The sequence below is a fragment of the Adiantum capillus-veneris genome, chromosome 6, assembly GCF_014529385.1.
Source record: "Adiantum capillus-veneris isolate H3 chromosome 6, ASM1452938v2, whole genome shotgun sequence".
NCBI lineage: Eukaryota > Viridiplantae > Streptophyta > Polypodiopsida > Polypodiales > Pteridaceae > Adiantum > Adiantum capillus-veneris.
The window spans coordinates 28,450,955-28,468,812 of record NC_140936.1 but is presented as its reverse complement, the minus strand read 5'-3'; the positions used below and the strand labels follow the sequence as shown (position 1 = coordinate 28,468,812).

The following is a 17,858-nucleotide window of genomic DNA, read 5'->3' as shown; positions in this document are numbered from 1 at the left end:
TTTGCTTCTGTACTATTACTCCGGGTATGGGTACACGTTACTAGTATGGGAGGTGATGATACCTAGATTTGGAGGCACTATGTATATGGTGGAGTTTTTAGACTCGTGCACTGGCATGTATACGTTTGTCACGTGCACATCTAACCCTATGTGCATGTGAACAAGCTACTTCATGTCCAGGGTTCAGGTCAGCTTAGGAAGTGTTCTGGCACCTTTGTGAGCCTGTGTGCAGGCTATGCACGTCCAGATACTTAGAGCAGTTGCATATCCTCTGGTTGCACATAGCATGATCATCAACATTACAGTCAGAACCCATCATAAGCATTCTACAGTGCACAAAACCCATTCTCCCTATTTTAGCCATTTTCACTTATTATTAATAAGTGACTTTGTTGGGAACTGTGTAGGGCAAATTGGCTAAGCAGGTATAAATAAAAGCTAGCGGTAGCACTTTTTGAAAGGAGCAGAAGAAGTACCTAACTTGCAGTGCACCTTCTCAACAAGACCGGCAGAACTCCTAAGTGTTTTCAGCCATTAACTCCTAGCATTGCTGCAGCAGACTTGCCTTGGCTTTTTTGCTACAATGTACCTGGCGTTTTCAGACATTAGCACTGCATCAGGTCTAATGTTTTTGGTACAGTGCTGCTAGCGTTTTTGCAACTGTAGATTGCCTCTAGCGTTTTGCAGTTTCTCGGCGTCAGATCAGCCTATTGCCTCAGCGTTTTCAGTTTGCAGCGCTTAGACACCGCATATCAAGTCCCAAACCTTGCAGATCTCACCTTCTCGCAGCAGATCCTTGCCGCACGGTCAGATTAGCCAGCAGTTACAGTTTCAGCCCGCTATTCGCAGATTTCAGCATCTGCGTTTTTAGCGCATCGTCGCCATCGCCGTCCTCGCCGACACAGTGTCAGTATTCAGTAGAAAGTTAGAAGTTGCAGATTTCAATTTTTCAGCCCTAGCGTTTTCAGATTTCAGACTGTCCTTGTCGTCGTCATCATGGTCATCGACATCGTCGGCAAGTTCATTGCATTTAGACCATTGTACCAGATTTGTGCAATCAATAGCATAGATCTCTCTCGCCATAGAGAGTGGGGCCCTTGGAGGAGGGTTTGATAACATTCTGGTGCCGTATTCTTCTCTCTCTCTCTCTCTCTCTCTCTCTCTCTCTCTCAGTCTCATCACCTTCATTCACAGTGTCATTCACTTTGTTTGTGATCATTTGCACTCTCTCACTAAGGAACGGAAGGCTCTCCCTGCCGTAAGTAAAAGGAACCCTTGAGCACAGTTCGGAGCACTCATCTTGAGCAAAGTTCAACATTCACTTCCGCTGCACCTTACATTGGTATTAGAGCTTTGACAGTGTTCTGTATCACTCAAGGAAAGAAGCACAAGATTTTTTTTTTTTTTTTTGCTTGTTGGGGTCGAACGTAACCCAAGTCCACTTGGGCGTGTCCCTAATCGTGTTTTGAAGAGTGACAGGAAATTCAAGAAAGAAGGGCTTGTCCGGCCTCCCCTCGTTCCTCTTTTCCCTTATTGAGAGCGGACCGTGCACTTGGCGGCCGGCCAATCGATGTGAGGTGGGAAAAAGCAACTTTGGTGTGAGCTCAAGGCTGCAAAGGGGTGCGCTCGCAGGGAAGAGTAGAGCTAGGGTAAGAGAAGATCCTTCTCTAACACAGATTACAAGCTAAAGAAAGACCTCAAGAACTCAAGGACTCAAGAACCCAAGAACCCAAGAACCTCAAGAACCCAAGATCCTCGTGGACTTAAGTACCCAAGATCTCAGTGTATGGTCATCACCAGAAGCGGAATGGATACTTTGCGTGAAGGTGATGAGCATGGAGGTGGAGCAGAAGAATTTTCCCCACTAGGAGGTTTTTCCGACCCTCCCCCCTCCCCATCTTTGCCAAGGGTTGCACCAAATCCTATGGAGGCTTTGGTTGAAACAATGGACATGATGTTACAACAAGGAGCGCAATGCGCAGCCTTGGATCGCGAGCGTGAAGAAAGAAAGGCAGCCTTGGATCGCGAGCGTGAGCAAACGTGCTTGGCGGCCGAGGAAAGAAAGGCAGAATTGCATCGCGAGCGCGACGAAAGACGTGTAGCCTTGGAGCGTGAGCGTGAGCGCGAGCAAGCGCGTCTGGCGGTTGAAGACAGAAGGGTAGTTTTGGAGCGTGAGCGTGAGCAAGTGCGCTTGGTGGCCGAAGACAACCGAGCAGCCTTGGAGTTAGAGCGTGAGGCGCAGAGAGACCAATGCATGCAAGAGTTGGTCCTACAGGTACTCACCTCGAAGCCCGAGCGGGTCAAAGAGGTTGGTAGTTCATCAAGTAGCACAAGCAGATATTCGGACTCCAACAACTCCGTCACTGAGAAGTTGACATTCAGTAAGTATGACGGTAAGATGGATGCTACTATTATTCATTCTTGGTTGCATCAATTTAATGCTTACTTTGCAACAACTAAGAAGACAGGAAATAGCAAGGTTTTGACGGCAACCATGTACCTTGCCAGTGATGCCATTAATTGGTACCACGCATGGCAAGAGACACACTTGACCGCGCACCTAGAGGAAGCCGAAGAAGACGCGCCGCGTCCCTTTCTTTCAATTGGGCCGACTTCCAAGACAAGCTCAAGGCGCGGTTTATGCCACCACAGTACCTAGCACGGTTGAAAGACAATTTGCGTAGCCTCAAGCAAAATGGTATGCCAGTTATGTCTTTCTCTAATCGTGTTTTGCAGTGCGTTCAGTGACCAGTCTCTCCATCGGTTTCTAGATAATCCGAGGATGACATGCCCAAAAAGGTCTCCAATTTCTCGAACACCATTAGCCAGAAATTCATTGACAAATTCCTCGGGCAAACCATAGAGCTTATAGAAGTGCTCCACAAAGAGCTAAGCTAACTCATGGCTCTTTATGGTGGTGCGAGTAGGGAATGAAACGTGCCATTTCGTGAGTCGATCAACACCAACCCAATGGCATCATGACCTGATTGGTCCGGGGCAACCCTATAATGCAGTCCATAGAAATGCTAGTTCATTTCTCATCGTGAATCTATAGAAGGTGTAAGAGCCCAGCAAACATTCAACTTTATTATGCTAAGATTGCGCGCATTCCCGCACATACTTCTCAACAAAATCTTTCATGTGCACCCAATAGACATACCAACTTACTAATGCCAAAGTATGATGTATGCCAAGGTGTCCTGCACTAGGAGCATCATGACACTCAAACAAAATTTTCTTGACGATGTCCTCATCGATGGGCGCACACACTTTGCCTTGCTTCAAAAGTAGTTCACAAATAGAATACCTTTCCTCTACTTTTCTCTCTGTAGCCAATCAACCCGCGTTCAAACTGCCATTGCTCTCCGGACTTCGTAATCCCTCATTGACTCGTCGCCAAACTCACCAGAGTGAGGATTTGTTTGGAAACACACTTTGAGAGAAAGATAGCAGTCAGTCGAGATTTTAGTAAATGAAAGAACAATCACCTCCTAGATCCTACTAAGGGCATTGGCCATTGCATTAGTAGTGTCCTTACAATAGCGTATCTCACTCAAAACTCGTGCATGAGCTCGGTCCACCTTGCCTTGTGACCTTGAACATCGGGTTGATCACAAAGATATTTCAATGAATGTTGGTCAATCCATGCCACAAAGCAGGCACCATACAAGTAATAACGCCAAATTTTCAAAACAAGGACAACTGCCAGCAAGTCCTTCTCTTGTGTGGAGTAATGGGTTTGCATGTCCGTGAGCTTGCAACTTGCAAGTGCTATGGGTCAGCCATCTTAATAAAGAACGGCACCCATGGCATAATTGCTAGAATCCATTTTTTACCGATAAGACATGACCCAAATACAATGGCTCCGTGCGAAAGAATTCAGACTTGGATTGCTTTGCATACAACTTTTCGTGTTCTAGAATACGTAAGACAAGGCGAAGGTGTTGCAAATGCTCCTCAAGTGTCCGACTATAAATAAGTATGTCGTCAAGAAACGCTACAACCCACTTTCCAAGTATCGACAAAATAAATCATTCATCATCTGATGAAAAGTTACGGGACCCTTGGTCCATTCCAAAGTATAGCCAAAAACTGATAATGTGCATACCGTCTACAAAACGCGGTCTTTGGGACATTACAAGGGTGTATCCGTATTTGATGCTTTCCGGACCGAAGATCGATCTTGGTTAAATATCTTGCACCCAAGAGTTGATCCATGAGGTCATCGCTCCTAATAAGCAACGGATACTTGTTCTTGGCGTTGACCTTATTGAGACCCGTGTTGTCACGGGACGGGCACCACGTGCCAGCGGAAAAGAACAGACTGAACAACTTTAAGCACTTCAAATAACAACCGAACTGAAAGAGATGCACGATTAGACTATGGAGGGTATGCTTCACGCATGTCTATCATCGTCAATTTACTTGAGAACGTTATCTCCCACATATTGAATTTGCTTATAAAAGTAGTAAGCACTTGGCTATTGATTATAGCCTGTTCATGCTTTCATTCGTCAATTTGCTTGGGAACGTTATCTCCCACATATTGAATTTGCTTATAGAAGTAGTAAGCACTTGGCTATTGGTTATAACCTCTTCATGTTTATGTATGGTTATGAGCCCAAACCACCAATTGTCACTAGACTCAAAGGCGTTAAGATGCAATCCGTAGCCAATTTGTTGCATGATATACAAGAAATGCTCATGATCGCTAAGGAAAGCATAAAGATTGCCCAAGATCGGCTACCTTCTATGCTAACCAGCATCAACAGCCTTGTGATCTCGAGAAGGGGATGTGGGTGTACATGAAGGTACCGAAAGGATTTTGAAATGATTCGTACCTTCTATGCTAACCAGGATCAACAACCTTGTGATCTCGAGGAGGGGATGTGGGTGTACCTTTAGGTACTGAAGGATTTTGAAACAATCTGTACTAAACAATGCTCGACATTATCTTCGTGATATTGTGGGCCATTCCAAATTATCAAGAAGATTAGTGACGTCTCCTACAAACTGGATCTACACTCCGACATTATTGTCCATCTCATGTTCATCGCTAGGTGCTTGTAGGAGCGGTTGGACCAGGATGAACAAGTTGTTCCTTTGAAAGAAGTCCGAGTTTGCAGGATACAACTCGTTACATTCCACTTGAACGTGATTAACGGTCTCTTACCTCGAGCATTTGATCAAGTGGATGCATCGACCCGAATCAATTGCTACTTGGGAATTAGTATGATCGTAGAAGAGCTGTAATTGACGATATTGCTGAGGACAACAATTAAAAAAAAGGGGGGTAGTATTATGTCCCTAGACATCAAGATGTACACTTGAGCTATGTCAAGCCAAGTGCGAATATGGCCCTATAATTAGGGCGGCAAGGGAGTCTTATACATAGGACCTAGGTTCATTTGTGAGCTATCTTGTGCAATCACCACATTTGAACCCTAGGCCCTTGGCAACTCTACATGCACACTTGGAGGTATAAGACACCAGCCCTTGTGGTAGAGGCTAGCCCGTTAGTCGGAGGCTCCCAAGCTTGGGGGTGAGCCCGTATTGGCTCTATGGCTGGGAGGTGAGCCCGATGTCCGCTCTCAATGCTCGTTTGTGCGTGAGTATGGCTTGTGTCATGATGTGTGCAAGATGGATCTGGCAAATGACTCACAGATACCCTTTTGGATTCCACCTAGGTGGGAAGGGTGGCATATGTGGAGGAGGGATGTCTTCAACCTTTGGCATTCAACACACTTCTACGATCTAATGCATATGACTAGGTCAAAAGGATTACAAAAAAAATTACAAAGAAGGGGGCCAGAACGTATGGTCAACCGCACCATGGTGGGAGGATTGTGGATTAAAAAATGGGCATAAGGAGGGGGCCATAACGTGTGGTCAACCGCACCATGGTGGGAGGATTATGGATTAAAAAATGGGCATGAGGAGCAATGCTTTTACGGTCTGCCTTAATATTCTTAGCCAAGCTGCGAGCTCCAGTTGCTTGGAGCAACTATGAAGTTTCCACAGTAACATTGCAGTGAAAAAAGAGGAATTGTTGCAGGTCCAAAGGGCCAATGATTTGGTTTTTGTGGGCCATGGCATAGGAGGATCCCACCACAACCGGCGAGCATTTGGGGGACTTGCTGGAGCAAGTTTTGGGACAAGCTTGACAACTCCCAGTTTCAAGATGTTGAGATTCATATTCCTCCTCCTCATAAGGCAATACTTCAGGAGCATGAGCATTTATCCCACTAGCTAGGCTTTTTTGTCACTTGTCATTTGTAGCCCTTGAGGGGGATACTGGTAATTTTGTATCCATCATTGTGCCATCAATGCTTGATTGGCGCATTTTGCTAATACGACTCATGCTTTTGGCATAATTTATAATTTTGCTGTGTTCCACAAAAAAAAAGAGTTTTTTTCGCATTCTTTTGCATTGACCCAATTCCCTCACTTTTGCGGTCCCGACCTTGTTCCCATTTTCTGTTACTGTGCTAGAGTGTTAAAATCCTTTGACAAAAACATTGTTTAGACTGTCTTTTGAATTTATAAATAAGCAATAGATAAATTTTCTCTCCCTTTTGTTGACAATATATTTGATAGTGAACGCTAATATGTGTTTTTGGTTTACTACCTTTTAAAGGTGGATTTACGAAGCAACCGGATAGGTCCCACAATGGCAGCAGCACTAGCACATGCGCTACGAAACAATTGCTCCTTGACTTCTCTCGGTACTTAAGGTTCCAGAGTTTTGCCTTCTACTATTTGCTTAATTCTTTGTAATCTTGTGAGAATGTTTGCCTTTCATGGTACTCGTGGATCTTAATGAAGGTTTAAGGATTGGGGCTTCTGTCATGTGCTTAATTTTGTGCATTGCTTTGTGCAAGGATGAAATATGCCTTAATGATCTCTATCAGGTTTGAGTAGGCCAGGTTCTTTTGGCAGAAGATGGCTTAGGCAATCTCCAATTTATTTGTGCTGGACATAAATATGTGGATGTATTTGAAGAGCACAATGGATTAGACAATGGGTGTGAGTCAGCATAGTTTTTGTTTGGGAAAGGAGTCTGCCTTTGTTTTTTCTTTGTTTGGGGGACGGGAAGGGGTGGCTTGTTCTTGGAGTTTGTGTTGGGTTTTTCTTGCATGGGTTGTTTTGGACTTTGTCTTGGGTTTTGTTGGGATATAGGCGTATGTGCCTTGCCCGGCCGCCCAGAGTCTGGGCGCCCACTGACTTGTATACCTTATACATAGCATAAGTGTATAGAGGGCTGCTCACTCTTTGAGTCTCCCCACCCATATCTGTGTGTCGTGTGTCTCCTTCTCTCTCTCACTCTCCGTCTGTGGTGCTCTCCGATCCCCTTCGAGATTTGTGCATGTGTATGCATCGATACCGCATAGTGTGGGCTTGGTGATTAGCTCACGGTTTGACAGGTGTACAGTTATCTTGGCACACTCACAGGAGTGATGCATGCTCGTGTGGCTACGAGCTAGGTAGCCGGATTCGAGTCATATTGGCTTGTGATTTTGTGCAAGGTTTTGCACGGTTATTGGTGCAATTTTGCATCAGGTTTTGAGCCATATTTGCATACTTTTGTTGATGCGATTCGAGCCAGTTTAGGGCTGATTTGGTTGACATTTGCTACTCATTGTTGGTTGCTCTTTTGCGAGCATTATGGTTGATTTTTCATTTGACTTCCAGCGTTATGGTCTGACACAATTTGATGGTGCAGATTTTGTTGCTTGGAAGGAGCATATGCTTGTTGCATTGGTGGATTTGGGGCAGGATAAACCCTTGCGTGGTTTATCGGCGAAGCCCAAGTCTATGCGTGATGATGATTGGCAAGATCTTGATGAGTTAGCCATGTCTACGATTCGTTTGCATCTGGTTGAGTTTGTTTACTGGCAGGTCTCGAGGGAGACTACAACTCATGCTTTATGGCAGAGTTTACATGCTATGTACGTGACATCCATGTCTACAGGGGAGTCTAGTCCCACTTCTATGTCCATGGGAGGGATTGGTCCCACACGTAAGTCTTGACGGCATAGAGACTTGACATGTTGGCATTGTGGACATAGAGGGCACATTAGGCGTCGATGTTTCAGGCGTTTGAGACAACGGAGGCGACAGATGCGTGATGCAAATTTGGGCATGACAGATGCTAGTGAGATTAGTACGGTGGTTACTAAGTATGCTTGTGACGGCGATGTCACATTTACATTTAGCTTGTCTTCAGACGATCTTATGTCTACGGATTGCATATTGGATTGCACATTGTCTTCACATTGGTTACTAGATTCAGATGCTACATTCCATGTCACGTCGCATCGTGAGTGGTTTAACACATTTTCTAGTGGGAGGCTTGGTTGTGTGCACATGGCTGATGGTGTTGTGTATGACATTGAGGGTGCAGGAGATGTATGTTTGTCCTTGCCTAGTGGTATGAGATTTACCCTGCGTCATGTGCGTTATGTGCCAGATCTGAGATGGGATTTGATCTCAGTCAGACAGTTACGGGATAGTGGATGTCGGGTATCGTTGCTTGAGCGATCTTTGTGTTGCATTTGGGTTCGCTGGTGATTGCGAGAGGTGCTAAAGTTGGCACATGGTACCCATTGCACGTAGTACTGGTGCGAGATGGTCGAGTCTCAATCTTGTTGCAGCCATGCAGAGAGCGAGAGACCCGGACAGTCTCTTTTGCTCATGGGTTGCAGGGTGCTTTGCATGGAGTGCAGAGTAGTGAGCTCGTTGTGCACTCAGTTGGGGCACGACTTGAGCAGTCACAGAGAGAGGTGATAGAGTCAGACATGCATGCTTTGCTAGTGACTGAGCAAAGCAGAGAGTCAGTTGTGCGAGATACTTCTATGCAGGATAGACAGATAGAGCGGTCTTGCTCTAGTGAGTCACGACAGAAGGACGTTGTGCAAGAGTCTATGCATACGGAGTTAGAGCATGAGAGCTCTAGTGAGTCACACCAGATTGAGTGGTCATGTTTGCAGTGGATGATTGTAGAGAAGGCTGAGATGTCAGCGATTATGCAGTCATTCCTTTCTATGCTCGACACTGAGCATGGGGATATAGTTGTGTAGGATATGTCTTCCAGCAGGCACCTAGAGCAGCTGGTTTGCTCTGAGGTTGCACGACAGGTTGATGCGTCTTTTGCGGACAGTCAGGAGATGCATGTGGCTGACACGCCTTGTCAGTCAGAGATGCCTATTGCTAGGGATATATATGTTGATGCATGCTCCGTAGAGCTAGCAGGGCCCGCTAGCATTGCATCGGCATTCGGTGGTCTCATGTATGATATGCTGATCTTGAGACCGGATATCGCAGCTGCAGTGGGAGCATTTGCAGTTGGGGTTGTCAGTCGTTTGTTGTCTGATGATGGCATAGTGCACGAGGGAGATATGCAGGTATTGCGTACATACTTGCAGTACGTGTGCGGTACATCTGGTGGTGTATGGACTTACACGGGAGCAGGACAGTCGGATGCACACGATCACAGCCAGCCAGTGGGCATCGGTTGAGAGCGATTTTCTCTCGCCTTTTGTAGTCTTTAGACTAGGTTCTCTTGCTTAAAGGCACAGTCGCCTTTAAGTGGGAGGTTGTTGGGGTATAGGCGTCTGTGCCTTGCCCAGCCGCCCAGAGTCTGGGCGCCCATTGACTTGTATACCTTATACATAGCATAAGTGTATAGAGGGCTGCTCACTCTTTGAGTCTCCCCACCCATATCTGTGTGTCGTGTGTCTCCTTCTCTCTCTCACTCTCCGTCTGTGGTGCTCTCCGATCCCCTTCAGGTTTTACTTTTGCAACTTGCTAGATGTGAACGTTTTATACTTTCAGTCATCAACATATTTACTTTTTCTCGATGGCATTATAGATCTGAAGTTGACGAATTGATTAACTGTAGATTTGAGATGGAACGAAATTGGAGCATCAGGAGCTACAGCTTTGATTGGTATGCTGGAGAGGAACAGAGTTCTCACAGAACTTCAGTTGGCTGGGAATAGTGTACCATCAAGTTTACAAGCAGAGATAGGTGAAAGCATTGGAAGTATTAAGTTTCTCAATAAATATTTGAAGCTTGCTTTATTTGTTAGCTCAGTTAAGCTGCTTGGAAGAATGTAAAGGCCTTAGATTAAAGGGGGTCTTTCTGGTTTATGTCGGCATGTTCTCATTTCTTTGCAGACAGTGCATGTCATGTACTATCAATTGCCTGATTTCATAATAATTTATTAGAATGTGAAGAATGTACTGCTTTTTATCTTGCCAACAGACAGATTTTTGGAAAGAAATAGAGCTGGAGTGCTAGAGGAGGACAATTTGGGTGTAGTATCCCATTGCCATGTGGGTATCTGAGAAACTAAGCAATTACAATATCAACTCTACTAGTTCTCACAGACAATGATGCTTAATGTTTTTGTGGGATCAGCGGTCTTCTCTTGATAGCCTCCAAGGAGATGACACATACCAAGAGGGGCGTCGTGCACACTTGCAGTATGATCTTTCTAAGCTCAGAGATAATCTGGTATGTCACAAACACAGTCTCTTTCCTTCTTAGAGGACATTAATAAACTTCTCTCTCTCTCTCTCTCTCTCTCTCTCTCTCTCTCTCTCTCTCTCTCTGTCATAGACATGGGTGTAGCAGCGATTGAGAGGTGAGTAACAACAATAGTCATAGGCATGCTGTAACAGCTCATATCTCCAACTGGGCCATGATGTTCTCTCAACTGAGGAACTAACTGTTGGAAGCCCACAAAAATGATATGTGTGTACACATGAGAAAGGACCTGCAAGATGAGTTGGGTGAATTTTGAGCTGAAATGTAGATGGTCTAAGAGGATAAATGCCACCATTTTGAGGATAGAGGTGAATGTAATGGAATTTGTGGTGCAAAAGAAATTGGATGCTGTACTTGCTACGTTTGAAGCTTGGAAACTGAAAATGGAAAACTACATAAGCGAGAAAGATGTTTTGTTTGAAGATTTCCATAAGAGTAAGCTTGATACAAGTGGGACAGAAGAACGATACAATTGGTTCACTTTTATAGAAGAAATAAAGGAGCTGAAGTTACAGATTGAGAAATGTGAGAGAAAAGCAAGAGGAAAAGACCGGATGGAGGGAAGTGGCTGAAGGGCAAAAAGTTAGCCTCCCCTTCTTCTAATATCATAAAGAGGAGGAAAATGTGAGCTTAATTGGATGAATTTTAGGATGGAAAGAGGACAAGAGTCGAAAAGAGGATGCATTGGCCTTATGCTTAAAAATGGGGACGCAAGGAAACTTGCATATAGATTCATGGAGGGTAGTATGAATTTGCTAGTATGATGATGTAGGACGAGGAACCAGTCTTAAGTTATAGATGGCAATCAATGGCTAGGAAAGAAGCTGGTGGAAATACGAGTCGAGGACAAGAGGGGTTGTGTGCTTAAGAGGTTGGAAGTTATATCAAATTATGGGGGGAGTTAGGAGGGATAAGTGTCACAAGGCGGGCAACCCGTGCCAATAGAAAAGAACAGACTGAACAAACTTTTAGCACTTCAATAACAACTGAACTGAAAGAGAGAGAGACGACACACGACACGGAGTGGCGGAATTCCACCCCAGAGAGTATTGGCCTCAAACCTTGGCGCCCCTTTTGGTATTTCTTTATATTGCATCATCAAAGTACAAGCCGACAGCTTTTTGGCTTTGCTTTTGGACCAGAAGCTTTTGAGTTTTGAAGTAGGACGATGATGTAGGACGAGGAACCAGTCTTAAGTTATAGATGGCAATCAATGGCTAGGAAAGAAGCTGGTGGAAATACGAGTCGAGGACAAGAGGGGTTGTGTGCTTAAGAGGTTGGAAGTTATATCAAATTATGGGGGGAGTTAGGAGTGATAAGTGTCACAAGGCGGGCACCCCGTGCCAATAGAAAAGAACAGACTGAACAAACTTTTAACACTTCAATAACAACTGAACTGAAAGAGAGAGAGACGACACACGACACGGAGTGGCGGAATTCCACCCCAGCGAGTATTGGCCCCAAACCTTGGCGCCCCTTTTGGTATTTCTTTATATTGCATCATCAAAGAACAAGCCGATACTCCAGACTCTGCACCTTCTCCAGGAAGCATGCCAGAGAATGAGCCCTAGCCTCATATTTAAAGGCCCTTGGCAGCTACAATAAAAAGCCTTCAAAACTCAAAAGCTTCTGGTCCAAGCAAAGCCAAAAAGCTGTCGGCTTGTACTTTGATGATGCAATATAAAGAAATACCAAAAGGGGCGCCAAGGTTTGGGGCCAATACTCCAGACTCTGCACCTTCTCCAGGAAGCATGCCAGAGAATGAGCCCTAGCCTCATATTTAAAGGCCCTTGGCAGCTACAATAAAAAGCCTTTACAACTCAAAAGCTTCTGGTCCAAAAGCAAAGCCAAAAAGCTGCCAACGTAAATCACGGAAATCCGTACAGCCTGCCACGTCATCAGCCAGTGTAATTTTCGGAAATCTCCTTGCTGCCCTTAGGATTAGGGTTACGGTTTTTGCAGTTTTAGGGTTAGGGTTTCCATAATTAGGGTTTGCAGGTTTTAGGGTTAGGGTTTCCAGAAATTAGGGTTTCAGCAGTTAGGGTTTTTGGCAGAAATTAGGGTTAGGATTTTTGCTCTCGGACAACCTCGTCATCACTTTGTGACAGTTTAGGCCCCTCGGCCACATCTATAAGTTGGCTCCATTCTTTAGGCTTTGACACGTCAGCAGTTTGTTACATCTCCCCTTCTTGAAAGAGAGTAATCGTCCGCGATTACAACATATCTGCAAAACAACTCAAGTTAGCTCAAAAATGTCCGAGGGTCATTCCGAGGGACAATCAGTTTGCTCTTTTTATTAAGGAGTTAGCTTCTCCTTTCTGCTCTTTTGATCAAGGACTTAGCTTCTCCTCTCGGTTGTTTTGATCAAGGAGTTAGCTTCTCCTTTCTGCTCTTTTGATCAAGGAGTTAGCTTCTCCTTTCGTCCAGATCGGAACTCTTGATATTCCGGCATAGTAAAAGTAGCCATCACACCCAGACCATACTGATCTTCCACAGGTGTCTTGATGCACTAAAATTACATACCCAGGCAATCTCATCCAATTAGGAATATTTAGTAATTGGCACATCACAATGCAACAAATGCTTACATATGCATGTTACAAGACACAACAAACAGCGCCGCTGAGCACTCTCCTGAGACAAACGATCTGCGGTATGAGCCTACTCAATGACTACCTCGTTACTCCCCCGCAAATAACCTAAAAAGGTCCGGGCCATGAGCTCAAAGAACTGTACAACCAAACGCTCCCCAGACCGCAGTCTGCGTCGCTTGGAGGTTCAAGCATACAACCAAACGTTGTGAGCGGGATGAAAACACACACAGCGCCTCTGTAACGCGACACACACTCTTGGGAAGATACACACACACACTATGGGGCACCACTCGGCTTAGACAACACACCTGGCCGAGACAGGGAACACACCTCTGGAGTGAGAGGAGAGAGACTATCCACTTGCCCACTCCACACAGACACACACACACACACACACACCCAAAAAACTCAGCTCAAAAGAGGAGAATTTCTGAGGTTTAGATACAATTGAGCTTGGGCCAACACCAATGGGGCAAATAGCTCACACAATATGGGTAAAATAAGCCAGATACAATCACAAACTAGAGCAGAAACTTCGCTCATAGGAGAAACTTACACAGAAAAACAGCAGGAAAAGAGTGAGGAATTTGGCAAAATGGACAGCGCCATCGCGTCCGGAACGGCCCAAAACCCCAGTCTACAATGTCAAAGTGCTCAAATCCGACCTCGGATGAGCAGTTTACGGCCAAAACAGGCTCCAAAATGAGCAAAAACACACCTGCGGCTGTTCCTCCTCTCTTCTCCACGTTTTTTCTGGTCTTCTCTCAGTTTTTTCAGTTCCCACACTTAGCTTTATTAGTTGGGCACCACTGGCCTTTTAGATGACCTCAAACGGACCCCGAACAGGCTAAAAACTGACCTCGCAGTGCATAGTTGTCACCTTTTTGCATCATTCAAACACCTGGCACTCAGCTTTTTTCCAATAATGCATCTCGCCACCACGTGAAGTGGCCCCAAAAAAAGGTCCTCATGATGACCTTTCTGCATAATTCTCACAAGCAAACACCCACGTTGTGTCCGTCCTCATCCGCGTGCAAATATTGACCTCGTTCGCCCTCCTGACGCCACTAGATGCCATCTGACGCACCTGTTGACCTCACGTCGTCGGCCCGCGGATAGCTTCCTCGAGAAGTTTTACGCGCTACCAACTCCTCCTTATTGTAGAAAAAACACAGTGGTACTGGTAATAGTGAAAATCGATGCACTATGTACACCCTGTCCTACCTGTACACATGTGGGCCCCACATAACCACCTGGCTAAGGAAAATGGGCAATCCTTTATTTGATGCACCATGCATGTATATGTACATATGCGCAATCCCTTGCTCCAAAAAACTCCTGACATAATTTGCCCATCCCCTAGCCTGCTAGATCATTCATGATCAGCAGCAGCAAAGAGAGATATGAGACTCACCGCATCACAGGTCTCCTCATCCCTCACCAACACTGCTTGATCCACAGACAGCTCATCTTGCTCCACCATCATTAATCTAGCATGATACAATTTAAGACGCAACCCATTTACCCTTGACTTATGTAGAACACCATCCAGGTTAGCCAGCTGATATGTGCCATTTGGAAAACACTCCACTACCTTGAAAGGGCCTTCCCACTTAATTTGAAACTTCTTTTGGAAGGTGTTGTCCAGCTTACTATTGTAGCGCAAAACCAAGTGATGTTTCTTGATACCCTTACTTTTGACCTTTTCATTTATCTTTGCCAAAGCCTTATCCTGCATCTGCCCATAATGCTCCAATGCGCTCATCCTATCCAACTGGACCTCTTGTAACTGCAAGAGCCTCTCTTTGAATGCATCACTAGGCGGCCTAAGCAACTTCTCTAACATCTTGACCGCAGGCAACTCTACCTCCACAGGCAATAGTGCTTCCTTTCCGTACACCAAATGAAATGGAGTAAACCCTGTACCTGTCTTCACCGAAGTACGGTAAGCCCATAATGCACTAGGCAATTCCAAATCCCAATTCTTTCCTTGGTGCTCTGTTACTTTAGAAAGAATTTGTACCAACTCACCATTGAATCTTTCATTTAATCCATTACACTGCGGGTAATAAGGAGTGGTATGCTGGTGCCTAATTTTTATCTTTGTGCATAAGAAGTCTAGCAGTTTAGCTCTAAATCCTGGCCCCTTATCTTAAAGTAGCTCTAATGGCACCCCAAACTTGCAACATATTTCATCATACACAAATTTTGCCACATCCTTTGCAGTGATCTGTTTTACTGCTATAGCCTCTGCCCATCTAGAAAGATAGTCCACTGCCGTCAAAATATAGCTTTTGCCCCTGCTTGTGATAGGTAACGGGCCTATTACATCAATCCCCCACTTTTCAAACACATCAAACGCCATAATGGTTTTTCGTAGCTCTGGCTTCAACACTCTCTTCCCAAATGCTTAACACCTATTGCAAGACCTACACCAATGGTGAACATCCTTGTGCAAACTAGGCCATACATACCCCTCTTGCAAAATCTTATGCAAGGTGATCTTTAGAGCAAAATGGCCACCACATGCGCCTTCATGATTCTCTTCCAACACTCTGTAAAGCTCCTCCCGCCAAGATACACGTCTCAACACGAGATCAGCCCCTTTCATGTATAAGACATCACCAATCAATTTGTACCTGTATGCTCTACGCACAAAGCCATACTTCTTAGACTTCTGAATCTCCTTTGGAATGATTCCTGTTAGCAAAAACTCCTCTTCTTGAGCCAAACTTTCCCGGCCATGATAAAGAGGTAAATTGGTCCTCAACACGAATAGCTCCCCAATCATGCCTTGAGCTGCTTCATGTGCCTCTCCATTTAGAGCACGTTCAATGTGTTTGATGCTCCATGCTTCAAACTTTTTTAACAGGCCTTTAATTCTGAAGCACATTTCCTTCAATGAGGGGTTCTTGCTCTTCCACACCCAGCACTTGCTTCACCACTAACAAGGCATCACCTTTTATGCTCAACCTTCGAACCCCATGCTTCAAACAAATGTGTAATCCGGCTTCCAATGTAGCATATTCAGCCTCATTGTTACTATGCGCATCCAATTTGAACCCTCTCTTGCATACTAGCTTCCCCTCTGGATCATAAAGTGCTATACCCCCTGAAGCTGCATCGTGGCTCTTTCTGTATGAACCATCAAAGAACAACACATGTGCATGGCTGATCTGTGGCACTTCTTCAACTACCTTTCTCACCACCTCTTCCTTAACAATAAGGGGATTCTCCTTGTAGGTCAACAAATCAGCTAGGGTAGCCCTTGTACTATCTTCCACTAGAAAAGAGAACTCAAACTCTTGTAGCTCAATTACCCATTTCTTCACCACATTTGACATGTTAGTACCATTAATTAACTGTGGCAAAAAGGCATAACTCGTCAAGAAAACAAAAGGCCGTGGTAGCAAGTAATGACGAAATCGTCGACAAGCAAATATTACACTGGTCATCACTAGCTCTATTTCCGATAACTTTCTCTCCGCTACCAACTTCACTCGGCTTGCACAATACACTGGCCTCATATAATGGCTGCCCTTCCCCTTTTGCAATAGCATGGCTCCAATGGCATCATCCTCTACTAATGGATTTACATAAAAAACTTTTACCCAATCAGGAGCCTGCATGGCTGACAACCCCCCTAACACCTCTTTCACCTCTTGAAACACTTCTTCACACTTGTCATCCCATTGCAATGGATCATGCTTTGCCACTTGCTGTAATGGATAAAGAAGCTGTGAAGACAATGGAATAAACCGTGCCATGTACTTCACTTTGTGTATAAAGGTTGCCAATTGCTTCGTACTCATAGGTGATGGAAGAAGAATAATAGACTTCACCTTATCTGGTTCAGCCTCAATGCCATTTTCTGACACCATATGGCCCAATAACTTCACCCTTGGCTGTGCTAGATGACATTTCTTTGGATTTAGTTGTCCTCCACATTCATCATATCGAGCCAATACCATCTGCAGCTTCTCATGGTGTTCAACCCTACTGCTATAGACACAGAAGTCATCCATAAAAGCTTTAACACAACTATCAATGAATGGTTCCAACACCCAATTTGCTCTCTCTTGATAGAAGGAAGGTCCATTTGACAACCCAAATGGCAATACTGTGTAGCAATAGCAGCCCCATGGCGTAATAAAAGTTGTCTTTGTGCGGTCTTTAAGAGCAATCTTCAATTGAAAATAGCCTGAAAAACCATCACACACACTGTACCTCTCATAACCTGCCACTGAATCCAAGATCTGATCGATGAATGAAAGAGGATATGGGTTCTTCTTAGTGGCTACGTTTAAGGGTTTAAAATCTACACAAATTCTCCACTTCCATCCTTCTTTGGACTGACTACTACTGGACTCACCCATTCTGTGGTCTCCACAGGGACTATGAACCTTGCCTTCAACAACTTGTCCACCTCTTCTCGCAAGGCTTCCATTTGCTCTTGACCCATCCTTCTTAGCCTTTGCCGCACTGGCTTAGCACTTTCTTTCAGCTCTATATGCATCTCTTTGCCCTTGAACCCTCTGATCTCTTCATATGAAGTAATGAACAAATCAGGAAAACTAACCAGCATGTGCAAATATATATCCTTCTCCATAGCTGAGAGGTCTCCACTGATCATTTGTGTCATCAATTCCTGCTTCTTTGACAACTCAACCTTGGTTTGCATCAGCCCTTCAATCACTTCATAAGGCCCTTCA

General features: G+C 44.8%; 1 protein-coding gene across 8 annotated transcripts in view; it reads left to right on the top strand.

The window, feature by feature from the left end:
* LOC147455284 (uncharacterized) overlaps positions 1 to 17,858 on the top strand; it is a 90,377-nt gene that overhangs the window by 5,707 nt on the left and 66,812 nt on the right. For all 8 annotated transcript variants that reach the window (XM_086514100.1, XM_086514101.1, XM_086514103.1 and 5 more), the window contains exons 5-8: positions 6,638 to 6,725; positions 9,902 to 10,030; positions 10,268 to 10,338; positions 10,424 to 10,519. In XM_086514100.1, coding sequence (XP_086370226.1) covers positions 6,638 to 6,725; positions 9,902 to 10,030; positions 10,268 to 10,338; positions 10,424 to 10,519 — 384 coding nt within the window. The remainder of the gene's footprint in view (positions 1 to 6,637; positions 6,726 to 9,901; positions 10,031 to 10,267; positions 10,339 to 10,423; positions 10,520 to 17,858) is intronic.